This window comes from Panthera tigris, chromosome B2 (assembly GCF_018350195.1).
Source record: "Panthera tigris isolate Pti1 chromosome B2, P.tigris_Pti1_mat1.1, whole genome shotgun sequence".
In the NCBI taxonomy this organism is placed as follows: domain Eukaryota; kingdom Metazoa; phylum Chordata; class Mammalia; order Carnivora; family Felidae; genus Panthera; species Panthera tigris.
Genome location: NC_056664.1, coordinates 32,193,356 through 32,210,691, shown reverse-complemented (window position 1 = coordinate 32,210,691; position 17,336 = coordinate 32,193,356). Strand labels below are relative to the sequence as shown.

The 17,336-nt window shown below is 55.0% G+C and overlaps 2 protein-coding genes across 8 annotated transcripts in view; both read right to left on the bottom strand.

The window, feature by feature from the left end:
• Positions 1–1,283: 1,283 nt before the first annotated feature.
• ZBTB9 (zinc finger and BTB domain containing 9) lies at positions 1,284–4,165 on the bottom strand. The gene is made up of 2 exons (XM_007093208.2): positions 3,956–4,165; positions 1,284–3,770 (listed from the first exon to the last, which is right to left on the bottom strand). Exon 2 carries the CDS (start codon positions 3,688–3,690, stop codon positions 2,269–2,271), a length of 1,422 nt encoding a protein of 473 aa, XP_007093270.1. The 5' UTR covers positions 3,691–3,770; positions 3,956–4,165; the 3' UTR covers positions 1,284–2,268.
• A 1,283-nt stretch (positions 4,166–5,448) lies between these two features.
• Positions 5,449–17,336, bottom strand: part of SYNGAP1 (synaptic Ras GTPase activating protein 1) — a 31,597-nt gene continuing 19,709 nt past the window's right edge. Inside the window, exons 12-21 of one of the 7 annotated variants that reach the window (XR_006217586.1) lie at positions 17,054–17,255; positions 16,650–16,828; positions 15,917–15,958; positions 14,449–15,523; positions 13,953–14,126; positions 12,098–12,309; positions 10,887–10,977; positions 10,002–10,081; positions 8,043–8,110; positions 6,903–6,989 (exon numbers count right to left, since the gene is read on the bottom strand). Coding sequence is in view for 4 of the 7 variants with exons in the window: in XM_042986129.1 (XP_042842063.1) it covers positions 6,843–6,989; positions 10,887–10,977; positions 12,098–12,309; positions 13,953–14,126; positions 14,449–15,523; positions 15,917–15,958; positions 16,650–16,828; positions 17,054–17,255 (2,122 nt within the window). In the remaining 3 variants the exon portion in view is untranslated. The other 6 variants (XR_006217585.1, XR_006217584.1, XM_042986129.1 and 3 more) reach the window with 6 other exon arrangements.

Below are 17,336 nucleotides of genomic sequence, written 5' to 3'. Positions count from 1 at the left end.
AAGGTCTGGAGCAAGTCTATCGGCACCATTTTTCCAACAGTATTTGCTCGCTTTGGGTCTCTGCATCACATTTTGGTAAATCTTGCAATATTTAAACTTTTTCATTATTAATATATTCGTTATGGTGGTCTGTGATCAGCAATTACCACTTATTGAAAGCTCAGATGATCATTAGCATTTTTTAGCAATAAAGTATTTTTTTAAAGGTATGTACATTTTTTTAGACCTAATGCTACTGCACACTTAACAGGTTACCATAAAAACATAACTGTTATATGCACTGAGAAGCCAAAAATTTCATCTGACTTGCTCCGTTGCAGTGGTCTGGAACCGAACGTGTGATATCGCTGAGGTATGTCTGTAGTCACCTACAGAATGTGTGCCAAAAGAATGGCAGGTGGGTGGGATTGTAATTGATCCAAGATTGGTAGCCCTCTCCCTGACCCCCTTCCCAATGTATTCACAGTCCTTACCATGGGGATGGTACCATGGCGTGGCTCTTTGGAGGGGCTGACAGATCACAGCTCGAATTCACCTTCTCAGCCATAAAGTCACATTTTTCAGCCTCTTCTGGGTGCCATACCCAGTAAGATTTTAAGGAACATGCCTTGGGGAAAGCTATCAATCCTGGCCCTACTGTTCTAACTTCAATTCACTTTCACCATTTCAACATCATTGCAGCCACCCACACCGTCACTATACTCTGGTACAGAGTGATCTTTGTGAAACCTCTGCTCATCTACAAGAGGTCTTCTCTCAGCTTCCTTTATGCCACTACAGTAGCCTGCACTGCCCCCTTTGATGGACGTGTCATACTACATTGTCATTATTTGTCTAGCTTTGGTGGTAGCTGTGAACTTTTGGAGGTCAGGGTATCAGGGTCTAGCACAGTGTTATGCACTAAATGTAGAATAAACCAAACAACCAAATGTTATCAATGATACAAAAAGTCAGGGGAGAGTACAGGTAAAGATCATGTGAACCAACACCTTCAAAAGTAAGAAGACAGGGAACCAGTTAGGAGATATATATCACCTTACAAAAACCAAAAATGACCAGTTCATACTCTGAAAGATAAGGGAACTTACTAGAGATCATTCAGTGGCAGGTCAAGGCCTAGAACCTGGCCCACTGAGGTCCGGGACAATGATCTCTGCACCAGTGTGAAACCATCCCATTCTTCCCCCATCAACATAGCCCTGCTGCATAAGGAACACATTCAAGTTTTTGCAACTCTGTTTTCATGCTGTCTCTCCCAATAAATTACTCAATCCAGTCCATTGTCAGCTTACATTTCAGGGCAAAGTTTATTTGAAGAAATTAAGTAACTGTGAAAATCTCCCCATTCCAATATCTACTCTTCTCTCTTCTCTCTCTCAAGGGGCTATTGTGTGAGTGGGATGGAAAGGAAGAGTGTGTGGTCCTACTGTGCAGTTACTCTCCAGCCTTCTGTATGCGCTGTCTCAGCCTCTGACAACAGACACTTGTTCAAAACAGTGGTGCTACCCTGAGAGCATTTTAGGTCGGTGGCCACCTCCTGAGTTCACTGGTCACATTCCAATCACTGTGATCAATATATGGGTGATCAGTGGTGGACACAGGTAAACAAGAGGCACAGACTGTTGAGGGAATACCCTCTGTTAAAAAGAGGGTTCTAGGAATGACACCTGGAATGCTCAAGTTTGTTAAAGTGCTCAACTACCACATTAAAAATAGAAGTGTTGGGAAGGTGAGAAAGCAAGTTATGATCTGAGGAGCTTCTGGAAAGATCTAACAAAAGAAAGCACATAAAAAGAACTCTACCTAAATCATTTCAGCAATGACAAGGGCGAAAACACAGAGCTTATTAGTTTTGGAATCACTAGACCTTAGAATCAAACATCCCTACGTGGAGACCAGCTCCTTTAACTCCTCGTGGAGACCAAATGCAACATTTAATCGTCACGTCTTTTTGCTCTCTTTTCTCAGCAAACTCTTAATCTGAAATCTGGTTTACTGTATGAAAGGTCTATTATGGGCAAGTGATCAAATTATGTATGCCCTATACACCACCTTCTGATGGGGTGGTTAGCAAACCTCGAGATGAGAAAACTGAATTCCCAAATCTGACAGGTCGACGCCCACACTTAAGAACAAGATGTCCAGGATATATCTATTCTCTTGGCATGATTTCAAGATCCGAGAGTGGGGCGCAATGGTGGTGAGGGGAAAGTGTCCATCAGCAGCAGTGGCTCTCCTGCACTAGAAATTAGCGCACGGCCTCAGCAGTCAGTTGTAAGTCCAGTGAGCAGTGGCCCAGCCCTGGCCCTTGCACAGGTCCCGATGGCGAAGGAAACAGGCATGGACTCGGAACCGACGGCCGCAATGGGGGCAGGCATGCAGGGCTCCAGCGTGGGTCTTCATGTGCTCCGTCAGATGGTGCTTCAGCTTGAAGCGCTTATTGCAGACGCCACAGCCAAAGGGCCGAAGGCTGAAGGTCAGCATGATGTGACGGTCACGCTTTGGCTTCACTGCAAACCGCTTCCCACACAAGCAACCGAAGCGTTTTCCATCTGCGGGGGGTGTACCTCCTAACTTCACAGGCCCATGCACAGCCTGTCCTGCCCCCCCAGGTCCCCCACCCCCTGAGAGGATTTCATTCCCATGAAGATCCACTGGTTTCCAGGATGGACCTCCTCCTCCTCCTCCATATGTCGCCCCTGCTCCCGAGGGCAGCAAGAATCCTAGCTCTCCATTCCCTTCAGCGTCCCCTCCAGGAAACACTTTGGTCTCCTCCTTTGCTCCTCCAGATTGAGTTCCACCTGTTGATATCTCTTCTTTAGGCTCAGAGGGCTCCTGCTTAATGTAGAAGACTTTGGGGGGCAGTGCAGTATGAGGGGCAGGAGGCTCGAGGGGTGCACTCTCGCCCTCTGGAACCCTGCGGGGCGTAGTGGATACGGGCAGTGAGTGAGATCCATGAGGGCAGGGAAAGCTCCCTGATACTCTCGGGGGCTGAGGAGTCTGGGAGGGTGCTGTTGACGCCTGGTCCTCCTCCTCCTCTTCCTCTTCTTCCTCCTCCTCCTCCTCCTCTTCCTCAACTTGAATCTGTAACACATCACCCAGTTCGCTCCCCTCCCCTAAAACGGGGCTCTCGGTAGAAGTGGAAGACTGCACTGGGGTCTGGAAAGGGGAAGAGCGAATGCACCAGCCTCCTGGAGAGGATGTGGTGGAAGGAAGTGTGTGGTAAGAGGTCGCCCCCCGGGCTGAAATTCCACCACCTGAGTTTTCTAGTTCTCTAAGAATCTCTGAGCACTGATCTACTACTTGCCACATCTGGAGGCCACTGGCCACGAGGAGGTGGGCAGGGAGAGCATCCAGTGGCAGACGGAGGCGCCCGGAATAAATGAGCTGGAGCAGCCCCTCGAAGGCATCGGCTTCAATGACGCTGGGCAGAGTGAGACGTGGCGCATCCCCCAGAAGAAGTTTGTCATGGAAGTAAGGAGAGGCAGCAGCCAACACTGCTTTGTGAGCCCTAAGTTCCCGGCCCTGCACCAAGAGGGACACATCACAGAACTTGCCCTCTAGCCTGTGGCGGTTCAGGGCTTCCAGCAGCAGGGAGCTATGCTGCGGGAACTCGATCTGGATCGTCCGCGGGGCTGGGTTGCAGATCGGGGAGGGGGGGACGGGAGGCAAAGGCGTCGAGGTATCCATATGGCCTCCTCAGAAAGAGATCCCAGGGGATCGAATACGGGAGATGAGGGGCTGGGGGCGGAGCCCACGCGGGACGAAGGCTGTGGAGGAAAGAGACGGGGGTCACAGAAGCTCTGGGTAAGGGGAACCACGTCTCCTCACACAGCACTCGCCTCCCCAACCCAACATGTGGAAACTTTGCAGTCAGTGGCGATTTCCGCAGATCAATCCCGCGCACTCCCCCACCAAGGAAATAAGAACTAAACAACCACAGCAAAAGACCAACCGGGGTTTAACTTCCAGGGCCTGTGAAGGAGGATGAGGAGGTCCTTCCAGCCACGCGCCTGACCTCGCCGGCCCCCGACGGCTCCTGCCCTCCGCTCCGCTCCTTCTCACGGTGCCCTGAGAGCCCGGCTCCCGGGAAGCCGCGGCCACCGGGAGACCTTGAGTGACGGCCGAGAGGCCCTTCCCGCCGCCACGCCCCCGCCGGTACACACGCGGCTATGGACCAGAGCGCCTTTGCGGCCACCTCGCCGTCCCAGGCCGGAAGCCACCGCCTTCCCGCCGGACGCCAACGCCGGGTGGTGGGCGGTGTCAGGGCCGCAGCCAATCGGAGGGCAATGGCCTAAAAGCCTCGTGTTGATTGGTTGCGCGGGCGAGAAGGCGGGGCTAGCAGGAGGTCGCTGGCCCCCTACGCGGCTGCGGATGGGGTGGCCTCTACGGGGGGAGGACCGCAAGCCAGACCTCCGGAGAGCAGAGCTCGGAAGGAGGGGGGGAGACTCAAAAGTCGTAGGGTGATTAAATGTAGCGCCCGTCCCCCGGTAGGTGCTGAGAAGGCGAGTTTAATTCGGTACCTACTGTGCGGGCCACGTACTGTCCACACATCTCCTTGTATCCTCCCCCAGCCCTGGAAGATAGATGTCGCGATCCTCAGTTTTCTTGGGGTTAACCGAGGCTGCCAAGTGACGGGTCTGGGATTGGAACTCACATTTGCTGAGGCACCAAGTTCTTTCCTCCATTCCATACGGTAGCATTTTAACCAGCAATTAAATAAACCTTATTTCTAGGTGATCACTAAACGTGTGTGTGTGTAACATAACTTGGAATTTATCAGATACTGTTCCTGTTCCTTGGCCTCTTTACTCCTTCGGGTTAAGTGGAGCAGTGCGGAGGAGAGACCTAGATTGGGTAAGCTTGGCCAGTGCAAACCCCCTGCTCAAAAACACAGTAGTCTCATCGCTGGGTGGGAGAGAGATTCTGGGGAATACGGTGGCATCACGCAGAGATATAGTTTCTTCCAGCAGGTCACCTTCCTATGAAAAAGCAGATCCCGTCACTTGCTGGTCTGTCTGGAAGTCCCAGCTTAGGAAAATCAGTACAGCGATAAAAGAACAATCTCCGTTTATTAAACATGATTTTTCTGTTTCACCACACACTCCAGAAAAAAAGGAAATGGGGCTGGGAGTGGAGAAAAAGGGATAGTGGTGAAGGACAGAGAGGCTGGGAGTGGGGTGGGACAGGGTGGGGAGGGAGAACGAGAAAACAAAATAAAACAAGTAGGAAGAGCATCTCCCTACCCTTAGGGTGGTGGAGGGGGAGGGACGCGTGGGGGGGGAGGGGGCCAGGAAGCTCTGTACAGAGGGGTTGCCCCCAGCCCACACACACACACCCCCGATATGTACAGTACAAACCCCAGATAATTACAACAGCCAAAGAGAAGAGGAAAGAGGATCCAGGGGTAGGGTCTGAGGTTGGGAAAGCAAGGAGAGGGCACAGGGATAAAATTTCACATATTTACAACCTTTATATAAGTATAAATTTGGCCCCGGCTGGGTGTATGTGTGTAGGGGGATGGGACTGAAGGGGAACTGTCCATACAAAAGAAAGAAGGGTGAAGTCTGGAAAGAGTCTCAATACCAAACGCAAGAAGGGATGAGGGGGCAAGGCTGGGTAGGGGACAGCAGTCAGGGAAGAGGGGGTGCCAAGGAGGGGCTTCTCCCCTCCCATGACCTACCCACCCTAAACCCCATCCATCCTACCTCCCCTATCCCGCCAGAGAGCTATGTACAGAGAAACACCGAAAAATTGTGGAGCTGGCGGGAGGGAGGGAGGTGGAGGGAGATTGGGGAGGGGGGAGGATGAGAGGGAAGCCCAGCCCTGTCCTACCTCCCCCGGGGGGGGGACAGAGTCATGGAAGGGGGCCCCCAACACCCCTCCTCCAACACAGGTCCCCCCACCCTGGGGGAGAGAGACATGGCTTTTCCTAGAGTAAGTTCCCCCCTCCCCCTGGGAGTAGAGACCAAGAAGAGAGAGGGGGAGGGAAAAGGGGGGCTGTGTGTGTCAGGGTAGGGCAGATCAACTAGTCTGTCCTCCCTAACATACACACCCTCCTAGACCCTAACCCCTCACCCTAACCTCAATTCCACCCCACCCAACACACTGGGGGAGGGGGGGGCATAAGCCCCCTCACCCCGCTCTGGGACCAGCCAAGAGCAGATCAGGTGTGGGAGGAAGGGGAGATGACTCCCATTCCCCCCTTGCCGCCCCCTCCCTGCCCCGGTGGCCCCTCCACCCCATCTGGGTTCTGGGTGGGGAGGGAGTAAATTTAAGAGTAGTAGGAGGAGAAGGAGTTTGTGCGTGCTGAGCCCCCCCAGACGCTCCTGAGAAATCAAGGGGTAATAGGGCCCCCTCACCTGGGGTCCCCTCCCCATAACAAGGGGGACAGGGGAGGCCAAAATGGGGCGGTGGAGGGGAGTTAGATTGTCAGCTCTGGTTACTGCTAAAAAATCACCCTGAAGTTGAAAGTTTGGAGGTGCCACACCCCCAGGGTGGGGGCGAGGGTCTGTCCCCCAGTGCTCAGGGGAACGATGAGGCAGAGGATGGGGATAGCACCCCGGAGTGAAGGGGTCTGTGTGGGGTAGGTGGTGTCCTGGGGCAAGGGTCCCTGGGGGTCACAGGGGGCAGCACCCCAACAGGAAGGAAAAGGGGACAGCTAAGGGTCCCCACTCTCCCCCCTGGAAATGGTGCGGTGGGGGTGGGGGATTGATGCCCCCCAAGGAGGCATTCGGGGAGGCAATCCCGCTGTCCCTCGGCGATATCCAGTCCTGGTGGTGGGTGCTGTTCCAGGGTGGGGTGCATGGGGAAGGAGAAGAAGGTCTGTGATGCTGGGTGGGCTAGTGGTCTGCGGTGTTTCGGAACTCGCCGTTCTCGGTGATCTGCAGCCGGGGTGGGGGGGGCGGTGCTGGGGGGGCCAGGCCGTTCCAAGGTGGGGCCAGCGTCACACGCGGGTTTGTTGGACCCAAGGGGGGAAGCTGCCTCTCCTGCAAGACACCAAAGAGGAGAGCGCGGACTTATTGAGACGCTTCGCGGGGGCCTGGGTGTCAGCCCCCTTAACCGTAGCCTCCCCCATAGCCAGCCCATTCCATAAATCATGTCCTCCCACCTTCCCCCAAGACAACCCCCCACCCCCGTCCTCCTATTGTGTTTCTCACCTGCAGTAGAAGTTACATCTTCTGGGATCAGGGAGAAGGGAATCTCACCCCAGACTCCTAATGGGCCTTCCAACCCAGGGAGTCATACCGGGAAACCAGTCAAAAGAAACAAGTTCCTACCTCACCCCCAACCTAAACCCTTGCATCTTCCCCCTACCCAGCCTCCCTCCTCCTCTTGGAACCCCCTCCCAGCCCACCCCCAATCCAAGGTAGGAACTTTGTATTGAGGGAACAAGGGGAGGCAGTACAGCAAAACCTCATTAATCCAGACCCCCATGGATTTGGAATTTTTTCATAATATGAACAAAAACTGGGCTTGAGTTTTCCTTTATCTATGAAGAAAGGGCGTGCTAAGCACATTAATAGTGGAAACGTGTCTGTAGGAGGGTACGAGCAAACAGACTTCTGAATCCTATCTATTCATTAACGCATGCTCCCTGAGGGCCTGGAGTGGAAAAGCCTTGTTCACCGAGTTCTACTTACTGTACGTATTTTGAAGACATGCATTTCATTAAATGTTAGACACTGTTACTCAGTTTTGTCACTTATTCAGAGTGGCCATCTTCCCAATATAACACTCCAAATTAGAGAGGTTTAACTGTACTGGGCTGGGGCGGGGGGGGGGGGGGGGAGGGGGGATTCAGGGAAGTCATGTGGGATGGTAAAAACATCGTGGGAGGGCTGCCTCTCTCTCGTGCTAAGGGCAGAAATGACTGGGAGCTTCTGCAGAGGCACAGCATGCCACAATCTCCGCATCCCCAGGAAGCAGAACTGCTTCATTCCTTTCCGCCCCCAGGATCCTTTCAATCCCTCTGCCTGGGATCCCAGTTAGAGGGTGAGGGGTATCAGACCCTCCTCCCACCCCTGGTCCTATTCTATCACCTCCTCCTGCTCCTGGACCAGCTCCTGGCTTCTGGCTCCTGCCCTCAGCTCTGGCTGCTGTTCCTCTGCTAGGAGAGAAGAAAGCCACCTGTTCTATACTTCTGGTTGCTCATTTGGCTTTTTAAAATACAGGCACAGAATTAGTTTTTAAGTCAATGGCTAAATTGCAGAGGGACCAATACCTAACTAAGAGTGATTTAGAAAGTGTCCAGGGGTGCCTGGGTGGCTCTCAGCTGGTTAAGCATTTGCCTCTTGATCTCGGCTCAGATCATGATCTCAGTCTGTGAGACTGAGACCCATGTCAGACTCTGCGCTGACAGTGCAGAGCCTGCTTGGGATTCTCTTTTCCTCTCTCTCTGCCCCTCCATCCTGCTCATTATGCATGTGCGCTCTCTCTCTCTCTCTCTCAAAATAAATAAATACACTTAAAAAAAATGTTTAAAAAAAAAAAAAACGCATCCAAATTATTTCCTGGGCCACAGGGCATTTAGGCCTAGCAGCCTGGTTCTGCGTAACTGTATCTCTATAGGATACAAAACATTCCCAGTAGAGGCTCCCAGATTGGCTCTCCTTTTCAAATCAAAGACCTCACCTCTCAGAAGGTCACCAAACCCTCAGCCTTAAGCAAAGCTCCCCTCTTAGCTTGCTGAGCATCTTGCACACTTTCCCCAAGTCAGCAAGAGAGGAAATTACGTATGGTAGGGGATCCTGAGTGTGGCAGGAGAGCAGGGAAGGGAACCTCAGATTCCCTTCCCTCTGCCTGTCTGCTGGCAACAGAACACAGGCATGCCCCCTACACCCCCATGGACCCAAATTTAGAAAGTAGATAAATTAGGGCGCCATTATTCATTTTACAAAAGAATTCGCGGCAGGAGTCCTGTAAGTGGTGAGGTCCCCTGGTGACTCGTAGCATCTGTTTGCAGATCACTAACTACTTTGACGGAGAGGTTGGGCAGGCAGAGAGTTAAAATTACAGTGTGAGGAGCCACTGCCCACTGCAGGTCAATCCCGCAGAAAAGAAAGCACCCCAGAAATGGTATCAGTGGCTGACAGGTTCCCATTTACTGAGTTTTAGGTAGGACCATGTGTCCGGCAAGGCCACTGGGTGGCGGGAGATGGGGGGTGAGCTCCGATAAGGACGGATAGGTTGTTTAACATGCTGTTCCCGGCATCTCTGCCGGGAAATCCACATGGCTACTGAGCCCATGATCTTATCTAGGAAGACGGCTCACCCCACTTCCAACTCCCACGCCACATGGGCCCGTCTGCATCCTAACATCTGTCAGGGCTCCTTTTTTGTTTCTCCTTGTTCCACTCACCCTGCCTAGTACCCTGACATCCTGAACAGCATTCTTTTCAGCCCCCCCAAAAGTCTTCCTGAGTCAGTTGCCCATTCCTAACTCTCACCCATTGGGGCCCAACAGGAGCTACAGATCTCTTCTACTCAGATATAAGGGAGGAGGAAGAGAAACGGGTGAGGGGTAGAAGGAGGGATGGAGAACGGAGGTTAGGGAAGGAAGGGTAAACCCCCACCTACCTGCTGCAGTCAGCACAGCCCCTCTAGCCAGGGTCCCCCAACCCATCATCACCACCACCCCTTAACAAAGCCCACCCCCAAAGTCCCAACTCCCAAGGACGCTCTGGTGAAATGGGGGGTGACAGACATACACCGGAGAGGCAGAGGGAGAGGACCGAGAGGAGGTTGGGCGGTGGGTTTTGTAGGAGAGATCTGGGGATGTGCCAGGCCTGTCCAGGGCAAAATGCTTGGTGTTGGCGGGGTGTCACTGAGCATTTCTGGGAGCAGCAGGGAGTGCTCTCTTTGGGCAGTGCCTTGGGAGCCGGGTCTGTGCAGGAGGTGTCAGGAGGGTAGGGTCTGTGGAGGTTCTCGGGTGTGGAGGGCAGCAGTGAGGGTGGGGAGAGGCTCCAGAGAGTTGGAGGGGAGCGGGCTTCACGACCAACCTGCAGTGGTCCGGAGTCACCTCCCCCTGTGTCCTCCGCCCGTGGTCAAAGCGGAACCAGGAGAATTACCTGATGAGGAGCTGCAGGGGGAGAGAGTGGGGTCACGGGGTCAGGAGCCTTGGCGGTGGTGGTGGGGAAGCCTGGCGGTCAGAGCAGAGGAAGGAGGAGCATGGGTGGGAAAGTGAGCAGAACTGGGGTGAGCAAGGGGTAAGGGTGCAGGAGAGAGGTCCTACAAGCTGGCTGAGGAGAGAGGGAGGGCGGCAGGGAGCTGGAGGGCTAGACAGGTGTGAGGACCAGAGGGAGGGATTTTCATACTGAGGGAAGGAGAGCTTTCAAGGTGAGAGGGGCCTTCAAGAGCTGAAGAGTCAGAAGAGGAAGCTATTAGGGAGTTGCCCAGGAGACAGGAAAATTGGGGAGCCAAGAGAACAGAGGTGATGGGGACCATTCAGAGCCTGGGAACTGGAACTCACCCTGCCCTGTGCTCTAGTCTAGTCAACTGCAGCCTCTAGCGCTTCTGGCCCAAGATGAGCTCAGAGGAAGCTGAACTCCCGACGTGAACAGGTGCAGGCACAGACAGGGCAGGGGTGCCAGGAACTGGGTGGGGTGGGGTCTGGGGGCAGAGAGACTGAGGTTCTGGTGGAGATTCCGAGACCCAGAGAGGAGCGGGAGAGACGGGGTAGGAAGGCACAGGGGTGGGGCTGACACTGCCAGGAGTGACAAAGGCACAGACGATGGGATGAAGATGGGGTCACCGGGGAGCACAAACAGAGGACAGTGGGAGACAGATGGTGATGGGGCCGGGTGGCTGGTGCAGTGAGTGCACGAAGGACAGTGGGATGGATGGGGATGGGACACGGAGAAGATAAATGACATTGTAATTTCCACCTGAGCGTCGAGCAGCCTCTTCTTGGGTTCGGGCAGCGGCTCAGGCATGGCGGGGTGGTCCCGGCGCAGCTCCTCCTCCACCAGCATCAGCCTGAAGGGACGGGCTTCAGTGGGGTTAGTGGCGGGCACGGGCTTGGAGCCTGCCGGTGGAACTCCTGATCCTGGGGAACCCCTGCAGCTCTCTGGAAAAGCCTGGGAGTCCTTCTCCTCTGCCCTCGAATCCTTCCGTCGTTATGACCCAAAAGACACCCTGCAGTAACCTTCCTCTCAAGGACTCTCCCGTGCTAAGGACAGCTTTCTGGGCCTCGAAGACCTCCGCCACGTGGACACCCCCGGCACTCCGTCCTCCCACTCAGGATGGTGCCCTCCCACTGCCCCTCTGTAGCTGAGCTTCTGCATTTCCCATTCCATGTCCCCGAACCCAGGCCATCTCCAGTACAGCCCCTGGGACACCCCTAGCCCAAGAGCGGTGTCGACAATCATCATTCCCCGCATCTCCCTGCCTTTGATGAAGGCTCTCAAGGTGATTTCTCGCCAAGGATATCAATTAGAGAAGGGTTTGAAAACAAGTTTCAAGTCAGGCCTTTCTCCTTCTAATCAATCTTACTCAAAAATACATTCAGAGTGAACCAAAGTGGGATTGGCCCTGATTTGAGTGGGGCGTGGGGTCCCAGGACAGCTAACCACCTTGCCAGGATACCTTCTTTGGAGGCCAGGGCTTGGCAGAGCAGTGCAAGTGTGCACACACTCCACTCAAAGGAGGGTCATTCGCTTTCCAACAGAGCACCTTTTCAAGGCTGGAGAGAAAGGGTTTACCGAGGATGGGGATAGCCAGGGGCCGCTCTGGCTGGGGCTCTCTGCCTCACTTTGGGGAGAACATCACAGGCTAGGTTGAGAATAACCAGTGGGAGGCTGCAGCCTAGGCTGGGGCCAGACACATAGTAATGGACGGTAACAAGCACATTTTCCAAGGGCTTCAAAGGTCAGTCTCTCAGGAGAGAGATCAGGGTTTGGGAGAGGAACACTTGTGCACTAAGCAAGAGGTTTCTCCCCATCGGGTGACCGGTGAATGGGTGGCAATCTCTGGGAGTGGGGTGGTGGGCTTTCCTCATGGGACCCTGAGTTTGGGGCTTGAGGCTAAAAGGGGGAGCTCACTGGCTCTCTTCAGCCTCAGGTTCTCCCTTGCTACCCCTCCCCAGGCCGCCCCTCACCTGCCAATGATGCTCTTGATCTGCGAATCCTTCTCCACCTGCTGCTGCCTTAGCCTCTTCTCGCTCTGCTCCAGTCTGGCCTGATACTGCATCAAGATTTTGCTGGTCTGCTCTTCCTGGGACAGCAGCCTCCGCTCATACTCTTCTAGCTTCCGGTTGGACATGTGCAGCCGCTCCTTCAGTGAGTGGATCTCCTCCTCATACTCCTTCACCTGCCCGCCGGGCACACGACCCCGCACTGTGAGGGGTGCCTCACCCTGACCCCACCACCCAGTCTCCGTCCTTGCCTACCAAGCAGCCACTGCATGGTGAGGGACATCCCAGCTGGCTTCTCCAGACCCTTCCCTGCCTGCTCATCATACCAGACATAGTAGCTTCTGAGAAGGCCCTTCCATGGAGCCAAGGCTCCTTTAAAATGGACCAAGGTCATATGCTCCCACACCGAGAAGCACAGACCCACCATCACATGTAAATCTGGACACGTGAGGACCCACACAGACTCACGGACACACCTTGAAGGACTGTGCACAGAAATTAAACATTAAGGTGACTCTTCAACCCAACCAGGGCACATTAGGGAGACCCAGGAAGAAAAGACATCAGATAAGAAGAGGCGATGTGGGGTCAGGGGTCTGGGCTTCAAACAAGTCGAGGATGAGAATCTAGGAATGCCTCTCTGTTGATAATGATCCTGGAATTCTGGGGCTGGAAGGGCACAGAAGAGTCATTTTTATCTGCCCTGTAGACTCTAGAGCCTAGAGCTGTGCTATCTGATACAGTAGCCACTCGCCACATGTGGCTATTTAAAATTTTAAAAAAATTAAAAATTCAGTTCCTTGGTTGCATCAGCCACGTGTGGCCAGTGGCTACCACGCTGGACGGTGCAAATCACAGGACACTTCCCATTACTGCAGAAAGTTCTACTGGACGGTACTAGTCTAGAGCCTTCATCAACAAAAATATCTCACCCAAGCCATAGAACAGAAAAAATGATTTGGGAGAGTATTTTCTCATTCTCCAGAGAGAATACATACATAACCAACCCCATTCTAGATGCAAAGCAGAGATGTTATATATTACCTAAGTTGGCTACCTTGATGCATCAGAGCTTAACTCTCTCATGGAACTTGCTACACCGAGTCCACCTAGATCAGTCCCGACATTTTCTTATGCTCAAAGACCACATGCCCCAAGAAACCTCTCTCTGCTCCACCCAGGTTGGAGTCAGACATTCTTCACAATAACCTAATCTTACAGCTACCCTCTTCTTCAGAGCCCTTGGAGCAACAGCTTCCCCAAGGAACTTTCTGCTAAATCATCTGTGTGTGCCCCTGAGCTCTTGCTGTCTTTTGCTCTGGGCATCACCAAGCTGAGAGCCCAGATGGTTTTTCCACACACAGGCCAAGTCATACCACTTTCCAACACCGACCCTCTGTCACCCTACGCCTACAGGACAATGACTGGGTAAGCTGGACATCATTTGTAGTATAACTGTAACTGCTGTGCCCCCTGCCCAATTTATCAGCTCACACTGCTGGCAAAGCCACTTCCCCTTTCCCGAGTAGTCACAAGAGCCAGGGCTTATGTTCCCCCTGGGGAAGAACACAGAAATAAACCTTAATATAGAATCTTTCTCCCCAGACAGTCTATGACACGCCACAAAATAAAGCTGGAAGTTGGCCTTCCGATAGACTGACTGTCGACAGCCTCCCCTGATACACTGAAGGCTTCTCAAGGAAGGGGATCAGGTCTTTGTCTCTTCTTTCTACCGTAATTACTTGACCCTGGGTGCGTCCCTGGGAGGCATCTAGAGGCTTCCCCTGTGGGTAATGGGAAGGTGAGGGGCCCGGCGTACCCTGTCCAGCCGGCTCTCATCCATCGACTTAGAGTACTCCTTGAGCTTGTACTCTTCTCGCTCGATGTGGGCACTCTCGATGTCAGCTGACAGGTGAGGCATGTTGGAGACCCAGGCTACCGTTCGCTCGGAGGCTGGCATTGTGGGATTCAGCGTGGATGGCGCCTGAGAATGCTGGGATGGGGCAAGGTGGGGGTGAATAGAAAGGAAAGGTGGGAGAAGGCAGGGTGCATTTAGAAGGAGACAGCGCTGCCAAAGGAGATGACCGTCCCAACCTTGTTCCCCTGCTCTAGTGTTGATCTCCTTGAATCCACAGTGCCTAGAACAGGATGTAGCGCATAGCAGGGACTCTACATACACTTGTTTAATGAATGAAAAGGGGTGAGAAAATTGTACCTTCAGACCACAGACTCTATTCTGCCCCCACTTCCCCATCCCATTTCCTTCTTCCCTCCCTGGCCCTCACCCACTTGGCCTTCCTCCCACCCTCACGTACCTGCTTGGTGATGGAGGGCTTGAGCCCCCCACCCCCTCCGCCACCGCTGCCCCCGCTGCCCCCAATGCTGCCCTCTTTGCTGAGGCTTTGTTGCCGCGGACGGGCAGGGCCGTAACTCGGCTCCGGTGACTGCAACAGATTCCCACTGGATGGCCGGGGTTTCTGGGCAGCGCTGACCGTCAACTGCTGAGACTTGCCCCTCTGCAATGGAGGCGGCTGGCCCCCGCCACCCCCACCACTGCCCCCACCACCGCTCCCACCTCCGGGCCCTGAGGGGGCGGGCCTCTGGGGACCAATAGTGATCTGGGGAGGGGACAGCATGTGCTGCAGGTTGTCCTGGAGTGAGAGCTGCCGACGGGTGAAGTCGGTGCCAGAGGGTCCAAACTCATCACTGTAGCTGTGGCTGTGAAGGATGGAAGCGGCGGGGGGTTTGGGGACCCCTGAGGAGAGGTCCTCGCTCTTGCTATAGCCATGGAATGGGGCAAAGGTGTCCCCGGGGGGCTCTCCACCTCGGTGGTGGTGATGGTGGTGATGGTGGTGATGGGAGGAGGGAGGGGCATGGCCACCACCCCCTCCGTGGCCCCCTGGGGGGCCTGGCCCATCAGCAGCCATGTGGAAGAGAGGGTTCTGAAAGGAGAGGGGGATACGCAGTTGCTGGGCAGGGACACCGTCCGTGGTGACACCCATCTGGCTGAGGCGCATGCCAGCCGCTGTAATGGACGAGCCACTCCCCTGGGAGAGGCGTCCAGCGGGCGCAGGCCGCAGCCCTAAGGCCGCTGTCAGGGAAGCCTGGCTCGAGTGCAGCAGGTCCCCAACGGCCGCCAGGTTGGACACACTGCTGCTGTTGAGACGGCCGCCGGGCCCGTCGCCCTGCAAATCCAGCATGGAGACACTCTTGTTGACACTCAGCATCTTCTGCTCTGGCTCTGTGATGTCCGAGCTGCTCGTGCAGTATGCCGGCGAGGAACGGGCCAGTGGTGGACGGCTTACATAGAACAGGTCTTTCCCCCCACCAGGGGGCGGTGGGGGTGGCTTCTCCTTGGTTGGGGAAGGGAGGCGAGCCATGTCCATAGAGCTGCAGGAAGGGAAAGGGGCGTACAAGCAGGAGGTAAGGCCAACACCACTGGCAACTGAGCCTGCTGTGGTCTGGCACAGGCCTGGGGGTGAGAAGTGGGACCCACAGGGAAGGGAGGAGAGCTGGAGGTGGCAGCTCTGCAGAGGGCAGGTAGGGAGGGGATACATGGGAAAAAGGAAAGGAAAAGGCCTTTCCTTTCCAGGGAGGAAGTGAGGCCTAGAGGAGGGGAGATGGGGGCACCAAGATGGGGGATGAGGGGCAGGTCCCAGCAGATATGGAGGAGATGAGGGTGCATGGAGGAGAAGAGGGGAGGAGGAAGGTGAAGGCCACTGGAGTGGGAGCGGGGAGCAGACAGGAGAGGAGAGGAGGGTGGGGGAGGGGAGAGCCCCTCACCTGTTGAGGCCTCGAGCCATGAAGGACTGAAGGTCGATGGAGCTGGAGAGAGATGGGAAGAGGGGCGAGCACAGACAGAGAGAAGGAGAGAAGTGGGCAGAAGGCGTGGATGCATGGAAGGAGAGGCGGGAATGGTGGAATGGGTATGGCATCATGGAGGGAGACCGGGGCGGAGGAATAAGCAGGGCAGTCATCAGAATGAATAGCAGCCGAGGCCGCCACATCGGAGTGGATGCCAGGGCTCGGGGGGCCCTGCTAGGGTCCACATGTTACTTCTCTGGGGCTGGATCGTGGCTGAGGTCTGCAGGCTTCTGGCAGGGGGCTGGGGAAGTGCTTATTTACCAACCAGCGCAGAGACAACTGAACGTTTTGACACGACATGGCTGATCTAACTTGTGTGGCTGAACCTCAGCTCTGGGACAGGCATGGGCAGGCAGAGGGACAAGGCAAATCAGAGCTTGTGGCAGGACCCCCCCCACCCCAGGCTTCCAGCAAGCTGGAGCTGGAGGAGCCTCCACACTCTTCCTGGGGCTCTGAGATTCCTGCTCCCTCTGGCCTTAAAGGGGCTCTCAGCCTAACCACGGACTATACCTGTCTCCTTACCATTTTCTGTGAGAGCCTGCCTCTTTTTCCTTTTAAGCCCTAGAGAGATGCACAGGGGCCCAGTGGAGTGTGTCCGGAACAGAAAAGTAGGGGCTCCTAGGGCACCGGTGTGGGGGTCCCAGGTGCTCACCTGTTGAGGTCCCGCATCATGTAGCCCTGCATCTCGGCCGATGGGCCTCGCAGCACCACAGGCTGAGGCCGGGGCCGCTCACTCTGACGGCTTGGCTGCCTTTGGATGTTGGGGTTCCTCAGAGCTGTGCTGATGTCATTGAGGAGCCGGGGCAGTGGGCCCAGCTTCAGAAGGGCTTCCTGGAAGGGTGAGGCTGTTACCTGGGGGCTAAGTGCCCAGCTCTAAGAGGACCTCAGAGGGTGCAGATGGAAGGTGTCTGAGCTGGGGGGGGGGGGGGCAGGCGGGGGGTGCTAGAGACACATCTGGGGACAGTAAGGAGAGAAAAATCTGTGCAGGGGGTGGTCTCTCAGGCCACAGGAGCCTCTGGAGACATCTGGGGATGTGGCAGAGGGGCATCTGCTGACCTTACTGAGCTGGGGCAGCACCTCCCAGAGCAGGGCATGCAGTGTGGAGAGCTCTCGGCCCAAGTCGATGTAACCCTCAAAGCTACTGCTGTTGGTCAGCGTGTCCAGGTTGGAGATCTCATACAGGAACTGCTGCATGGAACCCCACTCCAGCTCCAGAAACTCATTCATGAATCCCAGAAAGTCCTCCTTTGAGGTAAACCTGGCCAAGGCATCCAGAAGGCAGGGGTCACACACACACAGAAGGCCTCACACCCACCCGTCTCAGGGTCTCTGGGGACTC

Coding starts and splice junctions, on each gene's coding strand:
- ZBTB9 (XM_007093208.2), bottom strand. CDS start 3,690: ATGGATACCTCGACGCCTTTGCCTCCCGTCCCCCCCTCCCCGATCTGC.